General features: G+C 36.3%; 1 protein-coding gene across 5 annotated transcripts in view; it reads right to left on the reverse strand.

Annotated features, from left to right (window-relative positions):
* Grip (Glutamate receptor interacting protein) overlaps nt 1–25,593 on the reverse strand; it is a 109,667-nt gene that overhangs the window by 44,032 nt on the left and 40,042 nt on the right. For all 5 annotated transcript variants that reach the window (XM_089253524.1, XM_089253525.1, XM_089253526.1 and 2 more), the window contains exons 2-4: nt 12,149–12,220; nt 6,276–6,347; nt 297–360 (exon numbers count right to left, since the gene is read on the reverse strand). In XM_089253524.1, coding sequence (XP_089109650.1) covers nt 297–360; nt 6,276–6,347; nt 12,149–12,220 — 208 coding nt within the window. The remainder of the gene's footprint in view (nt 1–296; nt 361–6,275; nt 6,348–12,148; nt 12,221–25,593) is intronic.

Here is a 25,593-nt window from a genome sequence, read left to right on the forward strand (position 1 = left end):
TCAGTACACAGTTAAATTTATATGGAAAAAAAATGATCAACTTCAAAATATAAATTTTTATGTGCTCAACGAGAAAAAAATTATTTAAATTGCACCAAAATAGGATAAGAGTAAATAATATTTAATTTTTCATAAACTTTCATTTGAGTTAAAAGATGAACAAAATTATTCTAGGAAGTGAATCACTTAAACATATTACAATCTTTTACATTGACTTTCAAACTTCAATATTTTTTTGGTCACTAAAATTCTATTTTCTTTCAGTAAGCCAAAAGAGAATGTCTCAAGGCACTTACCTGTGTGCAACACTGCCAGGCCTCAAATTTGAAATTTTGGGATGACTGCCTTTATCTGCTCCTCCTAAAAAAATAAGTTTCTCCTTTATCATTTAATATCGATGATAAGAGTAAAGCAGATTTAATAAATTAAAAAGAGAAAATTTGAGAGAGAGACATGCAATCATTTTTGTTGCACTGCAGTCACTTTATGTTTTCATTTCATATATATATATATATATATATATATTTCATTTTTTCCTCTCCCTTCTATATTATTAACAATTTGTCATTGAATTAACGTGAAAAAAAATTGTTAGCATAAAATTCTATTATATCAGCTTTTGGTTGCCGTAATTCACTTTTAATTAAATTAGTTAAATATATTTACACTTATTAGGCTGATATACTTTGTTCTTGTCATCTTTCTTTCAAGTAAAAAAAAGAAAAGAAAATATATGTGCATCACCTACAGAGATATCATAGGGTCAAGCATTTTACTAGCTTTTAGGTACTACTCTTCCCTGTCCCAGCTTTCATCATCACATTATGAATTAATTGTTCTACCATGTTTAATTGAAATATAATTTTTTTTCTCACTTTGCATTTTCTTTCAAATATTGTAAAATGTGTAATTTAATTGTAAACTCTAATTTGTATAGTTTTATCGTAATTGGCTGGGGACAAATAAATTATGTTATGTTTATGAAAATGGGGGTAAATTAGACCAGGGTTTGTAGTTTAAAGTTGAGCAGAGCAGCTCTTTTTTCTTGCCTAAAACTGAAAGGGTACAATAACTCCTCAGCTTAGGACTACTTTCAGTAGCCAAGTGTTGTCTCGTTGTCTTTGTACCCCTTATGTAAAAGTAGTACCAGGGCCATAAATTTATATCGGAGGGGAACCCAAAGTGATAGAATAGATTTCATGATATTCCACAAATATCAGCCATTTTTCAACATTTCAGGAAGGGCTTGGGTAGTGCCCTTATGTCAGGAAAAATTCTAATGAGGATTCTGTAGATTTCAAATTCATGTGAAACCTTTGAACAACATACTTTGGTGCATTAGGCTTATGTCTTATCAACCTCGGCCACCATGCCTGACATAGTTCAACATCATGTAAACCTAAGTAGCATTATTAATATTTATTAACACATTGTTCACCGATCATGAGTTAACTCGTGTCTGTATACTCATATGTAGCTGGTATGATGAGTGAGCTTTTCCTAATGTGAACAAATTAACTTGTCCTAATCAAGTTAAAAGGAATAAATTCTGGCTTCCCTTTGTTGGTAATCATACGGTGAAAGGTTGGAAAAAGAGATTTCTTTCAATAATCAAAAATTCTTTCCTTTTTGAATTAAAAGAATGAAATTTTAGAGAGAAAAATTGGTTTGACTGCAAGTAAGTTAGTAATACAGAAGAGATAATGGGTAGTTAACAGGGGAAGAGGGGGATATTGACAGCTAACTAAAGAACAATGAACACCACTTATCTCTTTTCCTAGATGTAAATTAAGATATAGTAGAATCTCAATCTGAGGTGAATGGGACAGACTGCCTCAAATTATCCAAAAAAAAAAAAAAAAATACACAAGCTGTTTATTTCACTCAAAAATAAAAAAATAAAAATACTTGAGTGGGTTCCTTGGCCATGTTTTATCATAGGTCTCCAGGCAATGACTTTCAAGAACAGGGGGACATTGATTTTATGGTAAATACATAACAAATAGTGAAGTTTTGTCAGCCTTCTACTTGTGCATGGGCCATTTTTTACATATATTTATTTTACTGTCATTAGTACAAATTACACAGAGGCCATGGACCATTCCTTAGAGGAAAAATAAAGTGGAGTGAGGGAAACCCTATTTTTCAGGTGCAGACAGTAAAGGTCACGTGACTTATAAACGATTTCCCCCCTCCCGCGGCCATTTTCTATGTGTTTACCATAGACTCTTGGAAGCGTCATCTGCTCTCGCGTGTTATTTTTGTTAATAATGGTGCTAATGTGCTGTGCTTACGCTTGTGATGAGAAGAGTGTGGAAGGGGGACGAATAACGTTTCACAGGTACGTAAAATCATTCTTTATTTTAATTTTTTCAAATATATATTAGTTATCATAGATGAATTTTATTCTAGTCTGTCATAAGAAAAATATCTCAAAATGCAGATGCAAAAACTAAACATTTTTCTCTTAACAGAAAACTTTGTTTTATATTTTCATGTTGATTGACGTGAAACTGATGCTTGTCACTAATTTTACTGTTAACATATTTTGCAGTTGCACACATCTTGATTGTGTGTAGACTTTTCTTGAAAATGTCAAAGTAGTAAAGTTTTAGATTTGAAACAAAAAAAAATTATTAGCCTAATGAAATGGAAAGAAATCCAAATCTCAAAAGTTCATATGTTAAATTTTTTTCCTGAATATTATTTTTACCAACTTTGTAAAACATGGTAATTATTCATGCAAGACTGCAAATATGAATGAAAAGAAAGGCAATTAAAAATTGTTGAAATCACTATAGAAATTTATACAAGTATTGAAGGTATATGTACAATTAATTTTTTTGTTTATCATTTATATTTTATATATGTCCACGTTAAATTTTTTTTCAATATTCTCATTTCTGTGCTCAGATGGCAAAATGTCACTTTTTCAAAATTTCATGAGGGCAAATTTGTAAACAATATTTTGTAAAAATGTGATACTGTGGCTTTTTGACTTATTGCAATTTGCCTTCGTTGCTCATAAACTGAAAGATAGACAAAATTTTCATGAACAAGACTCCAGAATGCGAACAAATCAATTTTTTGGGAAAATTGACTTGTGGCATTTTGCTATTTGATTGTATACAACATACAACTGTATATGTTGTATACACATAGTTCAGTGCCATATAAAAATTTTCAGAACCAATTCCTGAAATGCTAAAAATAAACATCCGCTTGTTGTTGAAAATAAACCGCTCCTTTATTAGGTACTTGTTTTTTCTGATAGTAGTTTTCACCTTTCTTATAGTTTTCATTACCTGGTCCAGCAGCAACTTACAAAAACTCAAAAATGGAAAAATATCCACAAGAGTTTGGAGCCTTTACCTTAACGTTAGTTTTATTCAAGCAAGGCTTATAACTTCATGAGGAAGGCATTCAAAAAATGCTTGTCACACCCATTGGCAATGCAAAAGTGGTATCAGATGAATGAATGATTGAAATCTGTTCAAGAGACTGGTGTGGAAGTAGTCTCTATGACTATTGATGGCACCAGCTGTAATTTTGCAACAACTAAAAAATATGGAGCCATAATATGGAACATGAAACAGATTTCAAGCATTTATTTATTCGCAGCATTGTGTTCATGCATCATATTTATTCCCATCGTGTTTATGCATCTTATTCCCAGCATAGTGTTTATGCATCGTATTCCCAGCATAGTGTTTATTTGCAGCATCGTGTTTATACATTTTGTTATTTGCATCACATATCATCAAAACTATTGAATAAACAATTTGATGTTTGTTTGACTTTTGGAAATTTTTGAGTTGAATTTTGAATGGATGATTATTTGTGAAATAAAAGTTGGTGCCACACGCACACAATATCTAATAAAGTGTTCTTCACTGTGTTTGCTTTATTATATCACTCTTGAGGTTTTATGTGTTTCATAAGTATTCAAAGTTTACTTGTAACTTAATCTTTGTAAACAATTTGTGAAGGTTTTAATTTAACTTTTCATTCAACTTTTTAACCAATACAAACTAATTAAGTGTCCACTTAAAATAATTTAACATTGTGATTGGGGGAAATCTCATATGTAACAAAAAAAAGAAAAAAAATATTTTCAGGACAAAAACATTATTGTAAATTATGATAAGATTTTAACTTCTGAAAAATTATTTTAAAAACCAGTAAACTTAAAATTATTTCTTTCAGACATAATTTTAAGTTTAAGCTATTTTGTTAAGCTAGATTTTGAATTTTCATCAATTTGTTCTAGAATTCTTTCATTAAATCAAATATTTTTCAATTCCGAAATTATTTTTCATTCTAGAATTAATTGCCTTTCATAGTTTTCATCCATTTTCTGAAGGTACTCTGCATACCATGACAAAAATCTCCACGGGCAAAATGTCTGACAGTGTGCGATTACGAACTCGCCAAATTCTGAAGCGCGTAAGATAACCGCCAAACATGGCAGTTTTGCTGATATAAGTCATGTGGTACACTCTGAGCACCTGTTCGGAACAGCAGGTGAATGGGCTTTCGCTCTCTACTTATATTTCTTCTCAATGGACCATTCTAGTTAAAGTCAACACTGAAAATGAACCACTTTCTTATTTGAAAAAATAATTATTCCAAGTTGTTTCCTTTTGACCAATGCAAATTATTACATAATATTACCAATTTTGTACATAGTTGAATGGTTTAATTCATTTCTGAGACACAGCTGTCAAATCCATTCTTCAAAGTAGTTCACAATTGTGGGAAAAAAATAAAACAAAATACATTCTTTGGGAGGTGGGGGGAAGTTTTGAAAAGGAATTTTGAGAAAAATATCAGCAGTTTGGATTTTCTGGAATCTTGAACTTTTGGGACTTGGAATTATTGTGACTCTACTGTACCAGTTTTTAAGTAATAAAAATATTGGAATCAATTTTTAGATCAGAATTATTTTTTCAAAATCAATTTCAATCTCATCTCATTAACTTAACTTTGCAAATAGACAAAGATATGCCTCTGCACAAGTGGAAATTTTTTCTAAGCTCAGTGTTTATCTACTGTATTTTTATTTTGTGGCAGATAGATGGCATTCAAATTCAGATGATACATAGAACCAATAGAATAGAAAAAAGTGGGGGATACAGTACAAGCAAACCTGTCAGAGAATGGTGAAATAAAAAATCCTAGAGAATGTATTCAAACATCATCTGTACATCATTTTTGAAAATTTCATCTCGAGAAAGGAATGCTTTGATTCAAAATCAGAAAGTGATTGGGCAGACCCCAATAACGCCATTATCTAAAAGCAACAAGAGCATTTAAACCACTTTACATACAAGGTTTTGGCAACAAATTTGAATTATGGCTATTCAATGAAATCAGTGATAAATCTGGTAACTTTGCCCTAACAAAACTGAACTTTAGAAAAAATAATATGGGGAAAGAAATTATATAAAAAGAAAAGTAAAATAGGTAAGGTAGATAAGAGTGTTTTTAAAGTCTCTCTTCACCCTCACCCTACATGTTCTTTTTTGCTCTTACATGTATATAGTAGAAAGGTACATTATACGTGTGGGAAAAAAATCATTAGCAAAAGTACAGAAAAAAGGAAGGAAGGAAAAGGCAACTTCAGTTGAGATAGGGTTACTATGGAGCATCCCAATGGTGAAGAGAGGGGAAAGAAAACACACAGAACTTGTTTGAATTTATTCCACTGGCATTTGGCATTATGCCTGTGATCATAAAGAGGTTAAGGGTTCATGTCCATCGCACAAAACAGATCAAATATTTTTGGAAATTTTTCTTTAAATAAAATAGTGACACCTTGAGTGATGGGTGTCTTCACTTTTGAGCGCTTCACTATGTTACAAGCAGAAAGTTTTCATTGAAAAAGCTTCAACTCAAAAAAAAATCCAATTAATGTACAAAAAAGCTGATTCATCAAACAAACTCTGGGTTTGTGAACAAGTTTGTTGAGAGCAGTGATTTTCACGCTGTATTTATCTTTGCATAAAATAACACTGTTCTATGCCATATATCCCTTGCGGGACAGAGCCTACGACACATCTGGTTCTTGACTGTTCCATACCATGCCAATTGATTAAAATAAATTAATATTTAGGTTTTGTTTATGCAGCAAGATTTCCAAATTTGTTAACACAATAAGTTAGACCAACATATAAAAAAAATTGTGCCCATATCATTTTAATTATCTCTGACTATATTATTTATTGGATTTAAAAAAAACCCAGATAGTTCATTTTATGCTTGAAAAATATTACCTGAAATTGTTAAACCTAGAGTACTTCCTTCTCTTTTCATGAGCTCCACAACTGATACACCTTTTCTTCCTTCTAAAAGAAATAAACTGTCATTGTATAACTTAATTATATCAATTTTAAGTACCCTGATTTTAAGAAAATAAGTCTCACAAATAAAATGACAGGAGAAAGGTGGTTTGGTAGGAAGCTTTTACCATCCAGGACATTTTAACTTTTATTAAACACAACTAGTACATTAACACTTCAATAAAATTAAGCAATTTTCTACGGGGTGTCCTAGAACTGCCACAAAAACTACAATGAAATAACATATATTTCATGGAAATAACATTGAACACACGACAACTATGCAAGATGAATATATTTATGGTCATAATATATAAGTAGAGCTTGGAAGTTCCGGCACTAAAAATGGTTGAAATAGGCAGGCAAAAAGGCACTAAAAATACCTAAAAAAGGCATTTATAAATGATGGAAGGAAAGAAATATAACTAAAAAATATGGTGTTAAGGGTCCAAAAACTAGCCGAAAAATTAATCCGTCTATTGTTTTAATTAAAGTTTAGAATAACTGCATTATTATCTAAGTCAAATTGATTTCAAGTCCAAAATAAAATGTTAGTGAACCCTAAGGACTGGGTCAGTTCCAGGGCCACCGTTAGCAGATACGGAGCCTGTAGAGAAAATTATCAATGAAGCTCCTTCGAGTTATATACAAACACAAGGCCACAACAGGAAAAATGCCCAATGAGGTGGCTGAGTAAAAGATGCCCATAACAATTATTCGAGTTGCGAATAATTCTCATTTATTTGTTGTATTATTTGGAATAATCATTATCATTTCTATAGTTGAAACATATAGCTACTTTGTTCTTATGCAGGACTCTGAGTGAGGGACCTGTATGGCCGCATTTGTCACACTCCGAGAGCAACTCTTGTCAATTTAATCAAATACTAAATAATTATGTAAAATAAATAGGAGCCATGGCTGTTTATAGCGCATTTATGGTGTAAATAATAAAATAAAAACATGGGGCCCCACAGCCGTCTGCTCATTCCCTCCACCCTTTGTGTGAGCCATTGAAGTTCAACAGAATATTAACGTGGAGGTGTGTCGGGTCCTTCTTTCTGTGTGAGCCATTACATCAAATGATGACCTTTTGGGACAGTCATCGGCCAGCTATACATATGCAATGCAGTTTAATGCCTGAGCGAGACATGTTATGTGAAGCATGTGGAGAAGAAATTTCAAATTTTTCTCTGTTTTTATCTGAAACAATCATTCACTTCTAACGCTATCTGGTAAAAGGAAAGCTGACAACACCAAGTTCCCTATCTCTCAGATCACTTCTTCGCATTTAAATGGCTCTGAAATGGGGAGGGGATGCTTTCTAATCATAAATTCATACTGAGAGTTGGAAAAGTTTAAAAAAAACTATTCTTTTGTTTTCAATGCTCAAAATATCCAAGTTTTGCAGATTATGGCTTCTGAAATTCACTAATAAACTTAAAACTATATTAAAACAGGCCTTTATGGCAGGGAAAGTTCAAAAAGTATTTTTACAAAAAAAAAGTTTGAAAATAGACAAAAAAAAAGACATTTATGGCATTTTGCCTGAACTTCCAGGCTCTATTTATAAGTTATGGAAATAATCTTCATTCTCTATTTCAGTAGAGAATAAAAAATTCAAATAAGTTTTATTGAAAAATGCTGAAAAACACTAAATTTCTATGAAAATAAATTAACATACAAAAATGTGTAAAAAAATTAGTATCGTCACTCTATAGTGATAGGTATAAAAATCTGTCACTAATTCTACTTCATTCTTGGGTAAAGGCAATAATCATAGTATTTGCTGCAAAATTTTGTTCAATTTCATGAGCAGTGTGGTACAATGAGTAACTGTAAACATTTAAATGATGGAATGAGGTAGAAAATTTTAAGCAGGTTCGAGGTGGGACAATCTTAAGAGTGGACTGCAAGAGAGCCTAGTATTGTCTGCAATCACTAAGGACAGTTTCAGGAGATCCATATCTAGAAGGTTTAGGCAAGAGCAAATAACAATGACCATAGGCAATGAGGGTTGATATTTGACATTTTCAATCAGACAGGAGAGGACTGCCACAGCCATACAGCTATTTTGTGAGCTCTCTGTTAAAACTGAAACTGTAGTTTATTTAGTTTTTACTGTTTCCCTGCTGCTGCAAGAGAGAAGGGTGTTTTTATCCAGAAATTTCTGCATCTGCTGACTACTTCACATTAGAGAACATATCTGACATGGTGCAGAAAACATTAGCCTAGGATATGACTTCAGTGGACCCAAAATGCTTTAGTTCTAAGCAGGGTTGGGTTTTAGACATGACAAGTGTCAAAAACAGGTTTAAACTGTCAAAAACCTATAAATGAATACTTTTTGATAATGTTTTGAACACAATAGGTATATAACATGATGAAAACATACTTTTTTGTATATTACAATGTTTTGTTAAACAGGCAATTTTGAATTTTTCAACATACGAGTCTAGAACAGTGGTTCTCAACCACGGGAACATACGGCCTCAGGAGGCCCTAGGATAATCCAGGGGGGGGGGCCCACGGATGAAAATCTCGCAAAAGGGGAGTCACGGCTACTGATATGGGAGCCACAAAGAAGTTTGTGAAACTAAATTTTTTTTAGTCTCACTGACTAAAAAATTTAATTTCAAACAAAATGAATAGAATATCTTTTTCGCAATTTTTCCTCTATTCAAGTAAATTAACATGAAAAAGGAAATAAAAAAAGTGGTTCATGTAATCTCAGTGGTTTTACAACTTGGGGGATGACAGTAGGCCCTGACACAAACTATACAAGCGGTTTAAGCAAAATGGAGTAACTGTAAAGACAGAAAATTGTGTGTGCTCGAAGACTTTTCATTCAAAGAGGAGTGTCATAATGAAAGCAGACAAAGATTTGTTGACCATTCATTGACATTCTTTTGAGTGATGGTAGTAAATGTAATCCAAAAAGTAAATGGGTGAAAAATGAAAGCTTTTTCGAATCCATCGTTTTCATTCAATTACAGACTGATAGCCATCTAGTTTAGCACAAAGCTATCTTCAGCCGGCACTGAGTGGTCTGATGGGGAATATATCAAAATCGAATAAAGAATGATTGCTCTGGGGTATTTTTTTTATGAATTTTTAGGGGGGGGGGGTGACAATCCATTGCGTCTGCTGAAAAGAAATAAAGTCGAATTCATTTATAACGACCTCCAAGAGACCAAATCATACATGAGGAAAAATACCTGTGGAATTTAATTTTTTTAAACTACATTGCTGTACAACTTAAAAAACTGTAATTGCATAAAATTACTGTTGTTTAAATTGCAAGTGTTCATATGCCATTCCTTTCAATTTAACAGGAAAAACGTAATTTTAAACATATTTAAGACGGTCTTAACACCATTTGGTTTGCTAATTGGTTTCTATATTCAATCCAAGCAGATAATGTATTGGGACTTCTTCTAAGATTGACACCCCATCTTTAAAGTTTTCTTTTTTAATCGATATACTATAATGCTTCCTCTCTCTATTAACTAGCCAACTACTCTACTACTTAAGCCTGCTGCTGACCTACTACTGGCCTGCAATATCCCAAATAATTTCAATGCAATTTTCCTATCCTGTAAGAACAATGCTGTGGACATTAGAAAAAAAATTCTAAGGGCGTATGACCATATTTAAAGCAATTTAAATCTGTTTATTTGAGACTCATTGCGTCTGCTGATTTCTCAGAAAAGTGCAATAAATTCAAATTTCAAAGTCTTCACTTTGAAATGTCCATAACCAGCTTGTGACGATCTCTGATCCAAGATCGCACAACGATCCTAGATTGTGCATCTCCAGCGGAGTGACGTCATCTTCCTCATGTAGACGTACGTTTTTCGGCTACGTCACTGCAATAGTGCGGAGAGAATTTCTTCCTGGTGGAAGCCTAGATGGCGATTGGAGCACTTTATCTCTTATAAGAAGGCGTAGTTCCTTCTTACTTGCGCCTTTTTGTGATTTGTTAGCACGTGAGCACTGCTAGTGTGCTAGGAGTTCTCCATCTTTGGAAAAGATCTGCCAAATCGTTGCTGAGGTCTCTGAAAAATAATGGATTGAACTTCCACCTTCACTGAGGGTCACCTCCACCAGAAGTTGCCTATGCCAAGTTGTCAGATAGTTCAGTGAAGCAGATCGAGAGGAATCAAACTTATCGTTCCTGAACGCTCTTGCTTTGTCATCATCAGATGGGCTAAACCAACACTGGGAGCCTATGCATCCACCGACCGGTATCCACGGACTCGTCGTTGATTGCTCATCTATGTCAACCAGGATCCTACGGACTCATTGCCGATCGTTCTTCTCTGCTGACCGGATTCTACGATCGTTCATCACCGCTTATCGGACTCTACGATCTCGTCGTCGTTGCCGGAGTCATCGGCGTTGACTGCTCGTCGCTGCTAATTAGACTCTATGGTATCTTCGTTATCAACCGGACCCCCCCCCCCGGACTCGCTACTACCTGTCAAGAGGACTGAATGTTTGTGAGTTATCTCAACCCCTTTGATTTCCCCGACTCGTGAAGGTGATTAACTTTTCAGTTCAGTATTCTTTGTTAGAAAACCTAATAAATTATTTGTTCATTGTCAATGTGTCTTTGCCTGGTCACTTGCAGCGATGCATACAAAAACCCTTAATGCAATGAAAATGCAGGCTCAATGCGTCTCTTTGTTAAAAATTTAAAATTTTAAACCATGGTTTAAACTGTCAAAAATTGTCATGTGTCAAAAACTTGCCAACCCTGGTTCCAAGCCTAGAACGTGAAATGATGGTAGATGGTGCATTACACAGGAACAAATTTCACATCAGGTTTACTACGCATAAATGTACATTTCAACATGCAGCAATTAGTTAGAAGTTCTGCAGAGAAATGCGGACGAGGTGCATGTATGGTTTAGTAGTGGTAGTCTAGAACTTGGTACCCAATATACCATTTTTCCAAAATTAGGTAAAGGGTCCACTGGTGGGAGAGGTGTTTAAAGGCTGAAACCACACTACACTGATGTGGCGTAATTATCATGTCAGTGTAATATGTTTCAGTCTTAAGTCTGAGCAAGTATCATGTCAGATGACCACACATTACTTCACTTGTTTGACAGAGGATCCTCAGAGGTCTAGATAGATCTAAGAGCTCTATGTGTGACTTTTCAGAGATGCAGTTGCCTCTTAATTTTTTTTTTATGGACATCAAAGCCATATTCAATCATAAGCGAATACAGGCTCTTTGAGAAGGGGATAGTAAATCACTGAGGGGTATGTATAGTGAATGGGAGGGGCAGTCAACCTTTGCCCTCTCACCACTACATCTCTATAGTACTAGTACATTTTTTTTTAGAGTATGGGGTGGGTGATCTCTCTATTCACTGTTGTGTTCAATCAGGTTCGGAGATCTGACTAGCTAAAAGATCTGAAAATTATACTTGCTATGAAGATATTTATCCACCAGTTAAGCACTATAGGAACAAGTGATGCTCAACTGGTGGATGAATATCTTCAAGGGAGGAGAGTATTTCACACATAATTCAGCCAGCCAGATCTTCAGACCTGAACTCGATTAAACATGGCTTGGAAACACTTATGGAGCAATTATTAATCGTGAACTGTCTGGAATAATGAAATGTCTCTTCAACAGAAAGATGACTCGCTGTGCAATGTACCCATTAGAGGTAGCCATACATTCTGTTTGTCTCATTTTAGGTGTCATTCATTTTGCAATATCATAATAACCGCAACAAACTATTGTAAAGAAATATTTGAAAGTTTTAATAAAAAAAATTTTATTTACTCACCACTGCCTGAAATACGTTTTTCAGATTCAGTGAGATTACACTCTTGACTATGATTATAGTTTCCATGTGCACCTACATAAATACATATATATTGATTAGAATTCGTAGAGAGAGAAGTATGATAGTTCAAAGAAATATAAAATAAAATGAGGTAGATTATTTTTGAGTAAAATATATTTTGGAAGATAAAAACACTGACTGCCAACCATCTAAAAAAAATTTAGCACAACAATAATTAACCTTTTAACAGCAAATGATCCTAATTGGGAACATCAGATGTATTTTATATATATATAATTACAAAAAGGTATTTTTTTGTTCATGAAAGCATAATTTTCTTTTCCAAAAGGTGTGACATTTGAAACTTTATTTACAAAACAAAGATCATTGATTCAAGTGCTTACCGTATTTTAATGTGTAAAAGAACCTCTTTTTGCCGAAAATTGGGTCTCAAAAATTAGGGAGGGGGGTTTCTTATACATGGAGATTACTATACAGATATCATTTTCAACTTTTTTCCAAAATATATATTAAACTATGTTGAATATATTTATGAATGTCATTTGAAGCATGAATGAAGTACTGTACTGTGTTAATATAATCCACAGGACATTGAATAAGCTGGAAAGATATCTAGTTGCATCTTTGAATGAGGGGCTGTATATCGAATTTCACTTAGCTGCAAATTACAGGTGAATCGTTGATCCTAGATTGATTGTTGTGTCAGTGGCGATGATTGAATTTTTCAATATTTTAATTTTCTATAAAAACATTTTGAAATATTTTTAATTTCTGATCATCTTGGGTGGAGGTGCACAGCCCCTACCCCATACCTTCCTCGGATTTCACCTTTGGCAAAAATCCAAGTTTGGAGCCTGCGATTGCATAGTGGTAATCTGCCAAAAAAATACAATTTTCTAAGATTTTCTAACTTTGAGTAGGCTATCTCTTTGCAAAAAAAGCTCTGGCTATGATGATCACAGACTTACAACAGAAATATACAGGGTAAGTCAAAATGAATGCCGGGATTTCAAAGCTTTACTACGCAAAATTTAATTAATGTATTTATTCAAAAGATTCATACATGTGGAGATATTATAATCAAGTTTTGAATGTAGTCCTCACAAATATTCAATATGCGCTCCTTTTGGCACACGGCATACATCAAGTCTGTGATGCAATTCTTGCCAAACCTGGTTTTGATTCTGCCGCAGCTACAAGGTGACCTGCCTAGCTTTATTCTGCAACAGGATGGTGCGCCACCACATTTCCTGACTGAAGTGCGGAACCACCTCAATAGCACATTACTATAACGGTGGATTGGTCGGGTATCTGCCCTAGATAAAGCATTGTTAGCTTGGCCACAACGATTCCTGGATTTCACCGTGAGATTTTTTTTTGTGGTGGTTCGTAAAGGATCTCATGTATGTGCCTCCAGGTCCAATGACCATGAATGATTTGAAAGGCCGTATAACAGCTGCTATCGCCAGCAGATACAGACATGCTAAACGAGGTTTGGCAAAAATTGCATTACAGAAATGATGTATGCCATGTAGCAAAAGGAGCGCATACTGAACATTAGTGAGGACTACATTCAAAACTTGATTATAATAACTCTACATGTATCTTTTGAATAAATACATTAATTACGTTTTGCATACTAAAGCTTTGAAATCCTAGCATTAATTTTGACTTGTCCTTTATGTATATATTAAATTTCAAATCCACACATTAGCAATTTGTAGGATAGATGACGCCACATGCTGAACACAAAACACAGAATGCTGGAGAGAGACTGTTAAATTTCACCAACACAAATCTGACAGAGCTCCCATATTCAGTTGTGAAATATGTGGCATTTAAATGGTAGTAGATCAGAGTTGTGAACCATCAGAGAGGGAAAGTAAATCAGTCCACCTGGAAATCGCTTCACAAGGAATTACATGAATTAGAAGATAAGTGTCAGAATCATTTGCTTTAAATTTAATCAGAAGATATTATTTAAAGAGCTAAGATTTTCCAAAATGGAAAATTGATCAGGAGAGAATTTATATAGATTGATTTATTAGTAAATAAACTACAATATGCCTGAGTTGATCATGTTTATTTTAGATTTATTATATATGTTAAAATCTTAGTGTTGATATGGGTTACTTTGTAGATATGGGTTTTACCTGTAGATAATGAAAGCAAAAGAACCTAGTTATAAACTGGTACATTAATTTGTTAATGAACTTCAGTATTGAACATGAACATTCATTTAGAAATGAATCATATAATTCATAGGAATACCAATGAATGACCAGTGAATTACTATCCCTTACCTCTTTCTTCAACGCTCTTCTTTTATCAGTAAACAATGACATGTCACTTCGTCTACATTTACACTCTCTGAATGCTCTTTTCTTTTCCAGATAGAGATTACGCATGCTATTTGAGAACCAGACAGGGCGCAATATACAAACATGCTTTTTATGAATAAATGGCATGATATCGTGCAAAACTGAGGACAGCTTCATACTAAATTCTTCCCATTGACTTACCACCCCAACTGATTCAAACCGGTCTTTGAAAATTCCACTATTTTTTCTCTCAAAAGATCAAAGTTAGTTCTCCGAAAACAAGGAATCATTCTTTTGTGAGGAAAACTAATGACACAATGATCACTAGAAGAAAACTTGTACCCTACCAAAACATGTTCAACAAGATCCTCTGAACCAGTGAGAACTAAATCCAAAATAGCACTACTTCTAGTGGCTTCTGATACATGCTGATACAAAAAATTATCAAGCACCAAGTTAAGAAAGTCTCTTTCATATTGATTTCTGGCTGAAAGATTTTCCCAATCCATACCTGGGTAATTGAAATCCTCTAATATAACAACTTATGCTTACACATATAGGAAATTTCATCATGAAGTTTGGCAGTGTATGTTGGATCCCTATTCCATGGATCATAAAAAACCCCTACAATAAAAAAGCTTATGACGCCTATTCTTTTCAAGCTCAATCTATACTTTTTCTTTGCACATAACACTCTCTAGCCTTCAAATATGATTTCACGTATATCAAGACTTACGTACATAAACAAGACTTTTCCTATGAGATCTATTTCTTAAAAAAGTATTGTATCCTGCGATGTGTAAGAATGATTTATCTCTCATCGTTTGTCCAAGATTCTGTAATGGCTATAAGGTCCAGGCCCTCCATAACTATCATAGTTTCCAAAAAATCTTTATTACCCAAGCTTCTGACATTAATTAGCACACATTTTAATTTGACCTGTGATCTAGTCTCAATCGAGAAGCCATCCAAGTCAGAGGTTAGTAATTCCCCGTGAATACTGTTGCTATTATCATAAACTAACCCCCATTCCCATCTACGTCGTCTGGGAGTAAAAAACCTGACCTATAAGCCTATCGTAAACCTCCCAGACCTCTCTCTTATTCAGACGAATCCCAACTAAGCCATCTATCAATAAATGTGGAAAGCTCCAAGAACGTGACCCCAAGTGAAGAGCAAATGTCCTTCTGGCCTAAATTGAAATGGTGGATCCTACTCCTATACCCCCTACTACCTCTTGGCAGAACTGGAATCACTGTAACATCTGTGCCCACTCCCCTCCTGAGTGGATAATAGTAAGTCCTGGTACTCTCACAGAGACACCAATATCTGCTTCTACCCGATTCATTCTCACCCACAGGATTAAGGCTCCAAGGGCAACTTTCGAATTCCCGATAATTAAACCCCTATTACTATCCCCCTCTACCTCATCCTCGACCACCCATTTACCCTCTAAAACTGTCGTTCGTAGAGATTGCTTCTTCAACAACAGGTAGCTCCATTATACCAGGACTCTCTCCTATAGTGCTTCAACTTTTCAACTTCAGGCTCCAACCTTGCCCTCTCAAAAACAATCCTTATACTTGACACTATTAGCTTTGTTAATGACTTTATGCCATAAGAATCATGAATTTCTTTCAAATTCATAAATTTTTTTACAGATAAAAAAATATTAAAAATTATCCAAAATGTTTGTTAACCCCTTTGTCTACCACATAATGTAAAGTAGAATAAGAGAAAATGATAATAATTAAAAATATTAATATAATGACAACTATTATTTAAATGATTCAGTAGGTCATTATAGTTCTAATTAAAGACGAAAAATATTTTAAAGAAAGTTTTTCAAACAATTACTTTGTTATGTAACAAATTATCTAACCCGGTACTTTAAAGTACTGCGAGTAGATAAAGGGTTAGACAAAACAATGAACTTTCAGAGAGTTTCAAAATCTTACTTTGCTTGATACTGATTGTCACAAGACAAATTAAAGAACTTTTAATACAGGTGCATGAATACTTGCACAACAAATGCCTTTTTTTAGAGGAAAATTTAGAGAAAATTTAAAGTTGAGTGCCATTTTATTTGAATGGAAATTTAAAACCTTTCAATGATCAGTTTTTCATATGAAATTTAGCTTTAATAGGATGAAATACATTATAATTGAATCCATATCATGTTTCATACCAAAGATTAGACTATCTGTGAAATCAGTCAATGACGGAAAAAGATGTGGATTCTTTGAGATACATTCAACTAAACAAAATAGAAATCTTAAAATCTCCCCTCTTACTTTTTTTGTGACAAATAATTTACAGTCCATCTCAAAAGTTTAAATAATAAATTTTTCTTAACACAAGGAAAATATGGTGAGCAAAATTAGCACCTTTTAACAGATAATACTTGAAGCATTTCTATATTTATAGAAAAAAAAAATTCTATGAAAGAGCAATTAGAATATTTGTAGTATCGAAAATACAAAAAATGGCTGTCTCAAAAGTTTAGAGAAAATTCAGATTTGCAAAAATTACAGGCTTGAGCTAAGACTTTTTTCTAAAAACCTCAAACACACTATCTTTCATAGATCTAATTAAATTCTGTAGGATTCCAACATCTAAAATGTACCATGCTTTCTCGATAGAGCTCTTCAAGTCATCATCAGTCAAATACTGTATTTCATTTACAAACACGTTTATCGTAAGTATGCCCCATACATTCCTAATAGGATTTAAGTCAGACTTATCGATGGCCAGTCTAAAACCGATACATTTTCGTGATTAAAGAGCTTTTTTGTGGCAGCAGATCTTTGAATAGACACATTATAATGTTGAAATGTCTAGTTTGGTCCTCCTGCTGCTGTGGTGGTCGAGTGGTCATAGTGATGAACTCACATTGCGAGGTCCCAAGTTGGAACCCTACTGGCACCACAGTGGTGGTTGACTGAAGTTTGTTTTCCTGTGGTTCCCAACTTTGAGATGTGAATGCGAGCTGATCTCCCTGTTAAAAAGTCAGAGAGCAACAACCCTACAAATGGGACGAATATTCAATCATTACACTTCATTCACTTCTCTTCTGAAATATAGAGGGCTGCACTGAAAAATCAGACAACAATAGATACGCACTCACACTGTTAGGCACACATGCACTTCTGGCGCAACTCACTAGGTAGTAAATTGCCCATGGCGATAGACCTGAGTTGCGCTCAGTTTGAAAAGAAGTTTGATCCTCCTAAGGGCAAACACATGTGAGGCGACCACAAGGTACAGGAATGCATAATAGTGATCTGCAATGAAAACAACTGTATTGTTTTGTTCTACGCTGCAAGTACTCAAGGAAAAAGAGGCCACTAAACGAGGTGTGCGACTTGAACAATCCTGTTTGTCGTTTGTCACCTCAATCTCCAGTTTTCATTATCTGCTGATATTTATCAATTTCTCTTTTTTTTTTCTTTCCCTCTTCTGTGGAGGGATCATCACCACACCTTACCCCCCCCCCCCCATTTCAGAACCCGTCCAGCCATTTTCTCTATCCTCTTCTAGTATGTGCAGACATCTCCTCCACCCTTACGTGTTTTTTTTTCCTAGTTGCAATTCATGGAACTCTTACCCAGAGATGCCACTGCACTCTAATTTACCTGGGTCCCAGGTCACTGGCAAAACCTAGGTTCTTTTTTGAGTGGAAGTGGGCACCTCTCAAAAAAATTATGCCCCCCTCCCCACCATCATTCACTGGTATCTCTGAGAATTTTTTCCAGCATGAACCAAGTAATTGATCATCTGTTTATCTCTCTTCAGTGGTGGGCCATGTTTTGGGTAGGAGGGGGAGATATCTCTGCGAATCAAATAAATAATTTGTTTCTAAAACCATGTTCTAACCAAAGGTTCATATAATATTGAAAAAAAAAAAGATTAATTTATACCAGCTTATAACTAGGTTCTTTTACTTTAATTGTCTACCAGTAGACAAAAATCTTGTAAAGAAGCCCATTAACACTGAGAGTCTAACAAATATAATAAATCTAAAACAAATATAGGATACATGCAATTCCGCTTACAATATTCCCATTTAGAATGTTTTAGTACGACTTATTTCCATGGTCCCAATTCAAAGTAATTCTCATTAAGATTTCCTGTTTAAAGCGTTTTCCCACTTACAATGTTTTATATGATGGTTTTTTAAAAACTTTAAGTGGGATCCACAGTAATTAAAAGTTACGCACACACATTTATATACTTACCAATAAATCGATCTATAAATTCCCTTCTGTGTGTGTGTGTGAAATTGATTTTCTATTTTATTACAAAAACCTTAGCTATTTCAACAATATCTTGTGATTAAATTTAAAACAAATGAGATTCTGACACTTATCTACTGATTCCCCTATGAATATTAATCCTTGCAAAGCTATTTCCTGGTGGAATGATTTTATTTTCCTTCCCTTATAATCCGCTACTTTGATCTGTCACCATTTAACTGCCACATATTTTCACACCTGAATATGGGAGCTATGTCCACGGCCGTAGCAGGGGGGGGGGGGGACTTAAGGGTCTGGTCCTCCTCCGAAATGTGAGAAAATGACAAAAAATGGAAAAAGATGGCCAAATCTATTGTTCTATCACTTTGGTCCCCCCCCCCCTCCCCGGAATGAAATTTCTGGCTACGTTCGATCTGTATTGGTGAAACTTAACAGTGTGCTTGTGTGCTCAGCATTTTCAGTGTTTTATTTTTAGTAGGTGGTACCATCTATCCAGGACAGCAACTAGATACTTTCTGAAATGGGCAGGTACACATTCCGGCACCCCTGTGTAATGTAGAAAAAGCAGTTATAAAGGGTGAATTCAGCAATCCCTCTAGTCCAGGGCACTAGACCCACCTGCTCCCCCCCCCCCAAGTGCGGATCTGCATCTATCCTCCAAATTGGTAATATGTGGATTTGAAATTTTATGCATACATATTTGTGCTGTAGGCCTGTGTAATCGTCATGGCAACCGCAGCTTTTCTTCGAAGGAATAGCCAACTCAAAGTTAGAAAACCTTAGGAAATCATATTTTCAGCCGATTACTACTGCTCAATTGCCCTCTCCCAAGACTATCAAAATTTGAAAATATTTTTCCAGAAAATTAAAGTACACTCATTGCCATAAAAATTTGCACACCAAGAAATAATTGTGGGATCGAAACGAAAGTTGGCCTGAAGGTACATGTCGGGCAGATATGCAAATGATTAGAAATGCAGCGCGATTGTGCATTGCGTAATGCCACAAGAGGGTGTTGAACTTCGTTCTCCTTGGAGTATAAAACAGGTAAGCAGAGCTTGCTGGAGTGTATTTAATCGTTTGCAAGGGAAATGCTGAGGTAGACATGCCGTTACGCCGCCGTTGAAGACCATATGAGCAGTTGTCAGAGTTCGATAGGGTAAGAATCATCGGGATGATGGAAGCTCGGCGAGTAGCTCGTCAACTAGGCCGTTCTGATTTTACTGTGAGGAGGTGTTGGGACTAGTGGACAGAAGAGACGTCATTTACACTGCGACCAGGTTCAGGACGCCCTCGACAGACCAGTCGTCCAGAAGACCGTCACATCATCTGAAATGCACGCGTAGAGCCAACTGCCTCATTGGCCGCTATCCAGACACAGGCAGCAGCTTCACTACGGGCCCCTGTGTTTTCCCGAACCATCGCAAGGCGCCTGGCTGAAGGACATCTGGTATCGCGGCGCCCATTACGTGTGCTGCCAATGACACCCACCCACCAACGCCTCCGTTTGGAGTGGTGTCGAGCACAACGGGATTGGACTGCAACGGAATGGAACCAGGTCGTCTTCAGCGACGAATCGAGATTCAACTTGAGCAGTGATGACAATCGTGTTCGTGTGTGGAGGCCCCGTGGTGAATGCTTCAATCCTGCCTTCGCTTTACAGCGACACACCGCTCCCACAGCTGGTGTCATGGTATGGGGTGCCATTGCTTACGATACACGGTCACCCCTAATATTGATCCATGGCACAATGACAGCCCAGCGGTACGTCCATAACATCCTTCAGCCACATGTGTTGCCACTCATGGCAGGGCTCCCAGGAGAAATTTTTCAACAAGACAATGCTAGGCCCCACACACAGCAAGGATGTCACAAGACTGCCTCCGCCACATTACCACCCTTCCCTGGCCTGCTCTATCCCCAGATTTGTCACCAATCGAGCATATCTGGGATCATTTGGGACGGCAAGTTGAACACCCTACGAGGTTGGTCGAACTAGAGGCGCATTTACAGTAACTGTGGAACGAGATGTCTCAGGACATCATACGGAACTTGTATGCCTCAATGCCCGCTCATATCGCATCGTGCATTCGCGGTAGAGGGGGTCCAACAGAGTACTAAAACTTCTGTTCATCTGTACTTTTTTCTGCAATAAATGATCCTTTTTCTTGGATTTTCTAATCACTTACTTATATCAACGTAATACTTACATGCGTAAAATTTCGTTTCATTTTGAGGACTTCTTCTGGGTGCGTAAATTTTTATGGCAATGAGTGTATATGAAAAAAAAAAAACATTCTTATACTATCTGTTAATTTAAATTTGTTTTTGAGGTAGTGACCCAAACTTTCTGTGAAGAATTAGATCCTTGTGCTCCTCCAAAAGCCAATTCTGCGTACACATCCGTGACTTTCGCGATGCGAAACAATGAATACCGCATAGCAGCTAGATGACAAAACGGTGGATATTTAAAGTAGAGTTTTTACAAATTCAGTTTTTTTTAACGATCGTGGAAAATTTTTTACAATTTGAGAGCGGCGTTCCAAAAAGTCCTTTACGATTTCTGAAAAATGCGCATTCACAATCTTGTAGGAACAAGGCGAATTTAAGTCGTATGGACACTGTCTTTGAATGGCGGTAGAGAGCCGCGAAAGTACCGTAATTTCCGATATGTAACCAGAGGAGATAAAACCCGGCATGGGAACAAACGCCTAAATTTTAAAATTCGGTATATGACCCCTCATTCAGGGATGCAACCAGATATCCGTCATCTTATTCTTCCACAACCCGCGTGCATATCAATACAATATAATACAGGGTGGGCGAAAAGTCTGTAGAAACTTTAAAAATTCATAAAAACCAGAAACATAACAAATAAAAAACGGTTTGCAGGGTTAGCATCTCACTAGGTCACGGGAATTTTTAAAGACAGGAAAAAATAACTAAAAACCAGCCGATAGGTGGCGCTGACGTACACAAGTGAAAGAAAAGATACGCAAATAACGAATAGAATGCGTCCCAATCGTTTGTTACAGCAGTATGTGTTCCACATGACCACCACAGGGGATAACACACTGCCGTTGCTGAATTTGTGACTCGCCTAAAGAGTGCAGCAGGTCTACATACACGCTTTACAACGGTGAACTGATTGTAGATTAGGAGCGCAAGCTCTAATAACCGTCTCATTTGCATATTTCCACCCAAGTCGTATGCAGCACCACCTATTGGCTGTTTGTTATTTTTTTATCATTGTCTTAAAAAAAATTTTTTTTATTTCAATTATTTTTCTGGTTTTTATTCATTTTAAAAGTTTTTACGGATTTCTTGCCCACCCTGTAAATTGCTTCATTTGTGCTTCAAAATTGTAAAACAACTTTTTCAAGGTCGCGCGATCATGATAGACAGTAGAAGGGAAAGGGTGGTTTGGGGGGGGCTTTTCTTTCTCTACTTTTTCCTATAGTATGTTAGGCGTAGAACAAAACAGTACAATTGTTTTCGACGCTAGCCTGTATCTCTTACCTCTTTGCTGCAGTATGTGTTTGGCCTTAATCTACTCTAGTCAGTAGCAAATTGCTCTCAAGGATCTCCTTTAAGCATGAGTTTTGACAAAAGTTAAGGAAGCCTCACCATTAGAAGCAATAGGAGAAAAAAGGGGTAGACATGATAATGTTGTCCATACCATTATCGAAGCTCCACCTTACTGTCTGCTGAAAACATCCGTCTGGAACATGCGAGTTCTATTTTTTTTTGCCCCACTAAATATGATGCTAAGCTCATCTCCATAAAATGTATGATTTTGTGCTCATTCCAGTCTCTTCTCCACCTCTTTTTGGTGCTTCCTTTTGGCACGCGATTTTTTAACCATTCTTTTATAAATCAAATACAAGCTTCTCTGATCTAACGAAATTTTCACCTGAGGATCTCTCATAATTTCATGCAAGATAATTTTTTTAAGTTGAAGCTTTTTTAATGAAAACCAATCCGATAGCTTTCCGCTTTTATACTATCACGACTCTGATATGCCATATAGACGCAATCTTCGAAATTTGCATATTATCGAAAGTTTTTCTAAACTTTAGAGAGAACTATTTTTCAAGATTTTCAGTTCAAAAAATTTAAAACTTATTTTCCTAAACAATGACCAAAGAACTTGTTTCTGACGTCCTTTGCCCGGATTCGAACCCGTCGACCTTGATGGTAACCTTCATAGTTGAAGACGAGCATTTTACCACTGCGCCACTCGAATGCTATACTACTAATCTAGCACTTGTTAAATACTGAGAGACAAGGGCGTAGCCGGGGGGGGGGGACTTGGGGGTCTGGTCCCCCCTCGAAATGTGAGAAAATGACCGAAAAAAGGGAAAAAGATGGCCAAATTTATTGTTCTGTCACTTTGGTCCCCCCCCCCGAACGAAATTTCTGGCTACGCCCCTGCTGAGAGGGATGAGAACCCGTCGGAAGAAATTAGCGCCAAGGAGGTAGGGCCATAACTAGGATTTTTGCTGCCTGGAGGAAACATTATTTTACCGCCCCACAGCTTTAAAATTCGATAATTTTGTAATGGTGTTCTTTGATCATTTGATCATTTTTATCGCACCACGGTCATTTTCTGCACACGAGGGCTAATTAGACCGGGACCTACAATTTATCGCCGATTCGCACAGGCTTGTTTTTTTTATACTCATCGAAAGGTTGGTGCGCTAACCCCTCGATGGGGGACTCCCTGCGGTAGCAATTTTTTGCTGCGGTCAAGTTACCGTTTTTTTGTTGTACCCCTGTGTCAGGAAAGTTTTCTGACAAGGACGAACTGGGTATCGAACTCACGACACCTCTAAACATCCTTTGGTACTTTAGGCGAGCATCTTATCGACCGGGCTACCGCGCCCCATGGTGTTCTTTGTTTCCACCTAAAACTGCCACCCTCTAAATTTCGCCGGGGCAGTTGCCCCCGCCCCCCTTTAGTTACGATCCTGAAAAGAGGACAAAGCTTTAGGGGTAAATGATGACAAGGTACAGGATGCCCATGGAAAGTAATTACGCTGTTGCCGCTAATGTGGTAAGTGAAGATAAGAGGGCCCAAAAAAGGGAAATGGATTCCACCTCTAGTGCTTACGGATTATGGGAACTGGAATGATTTGGCGAAAGAGCTGAACATGATATGCAAAGTAACGTTTGAGGCCAGAGTCGTATTGTCAGGCTTAAATTTTATTTGTCGAAGTAAAGAGGATTTTATAGCAGTTAAAGAGCTCTTAGTAGTTAAGGGAGTGAAATTTAGTACATATCCTGTCAAAAATGAAAGGAATATGAAGTTAGTGATAAAAAAAATAAGACAACAATACTAGGAGAGAAGATATAAAAGAGGCCCTCGGGGACCTGGGTGTCGAAGTGATTAAACTGTCAAATGCATAGCATGAGGAGGAAAGAATTAAATCCCCCCATACCACTTTGGCTCATAGAGTTACCGAGAATACCAAAAAGAAAGGAGATTTTTGATTTGCAATGGCTGAATTATTATAGAATCAGGGTCGAACCGTATCATGGAATCATGGTTCCATGGGTCCCAGTTTTGTTTCAAGGACCCTAGATGCGTAAATGTGCGGGGCCCCCATAGTTCATTGGATTGTGGGACCCAGAAGGGCACTGATCCGCCTAAGTGTGTAAATTGTGGAGGCCACAGCAAATTTTGGGGGTACCCCAAGGCCCAGAAATTTTAGAAATCTTAGAGGCCGTCAAATTTGCAGTAGGAAAAAGTTAAGTTAGCTAGTTGAGAAGTTCCTGGCTCTGGAAACAGTTGATCTAAATTTAAATGAGAAAATTAGTAACCGTGTTTAATAGTTAAATTCAAGAAAAATTCGAATAGGGTGAAAATTCGAAGTTACTCTGAAATTGTATCATAAGCACAAATGGTCAGAAGCAGGATGCGGGCGGTTGACCAGGGGGGAACCTCCGTATGAAAAAAGAGTGAAGGAAATTATTAAAGAGGTTTCAGAGAAGATTGCAGAATTAAATTATGCTGAAATTTCATTACCAATAAAAGAAGTGTTTCAGCTCACGATAATCAGTCTCACTGAAATGCAGAAGGCAAAAACAAATGTGCAGAAAATAAAGATATTTATTGAGAAGTTCCTAACGACAGTCATGGCAGAATGATACCTTAATTATAGCATTTCACGATTTCATAATTCATGGAAACATCACAAAAAACGAAGTAATTGAACAAATAACTACAACTTACTTAAGAAATGTTAAATATGTTGTCCCACCGCGTGTTCTGGCTACGAGGTTGAAAGCACAAAAATTCTTGTTCAACAGCAGAATCGGAGTATGCCATGGTCATAATGTGAATGTGCTTGCAATTCAGCTTTATTAAACCAAACGTGCCTTCCCCCCCCCTCCTCCCGTTAATATTCCTGAGGAACTTCTAACATATAGGGAATGCAAGATATACGGAAGACTGGATGTTGTGAAGATATTTATTATTTGAGATGTTAATTTTTTTTAAGGAAGGAAAAAACTCATCTCTGCCTCTACCGGGAGTCGAACCCGGGTCCCTCGATTGCCGGATGAGTGCTCTGACCACTAAGCTACAGAGGAGATAGAGATTTTCCTTCGCTAGAGCGTATTTAAAAAAAAAATTAACATCTCAAATAATAAATATCTTCACAACATCCAGTCTTCCGTATATCTTGTATTAACAAGTGGAGAGCGACATTCATGTCATATATATAGCCATCTGGTGGCTCGTCGTCCATGAGCTATTAGCTGATCGGTTTCACCGTCCATTGCACGGTTCCGTTCGGCACATATACGCTCTAGCAAAGGAAAATCTCTATCTCCTCTGTAGCTT

Source organism: Pholcus phalangioides, unplaced genomic scaffold (genome assembly GCF_987345545.1).
Source record: "Pholcus phalangioides strain wild (caught in Gottingen) unplaced genomic scaffold, Ppha-v1.0 ptg000039l_1, whole genome shotgun sequence".
Lineage (NCBI taxonomy): Eukaryota > Metazoa > Arthropoda > Arachnida > Araneae > Pholcidae > Pholcus > Pholcus phalangioides.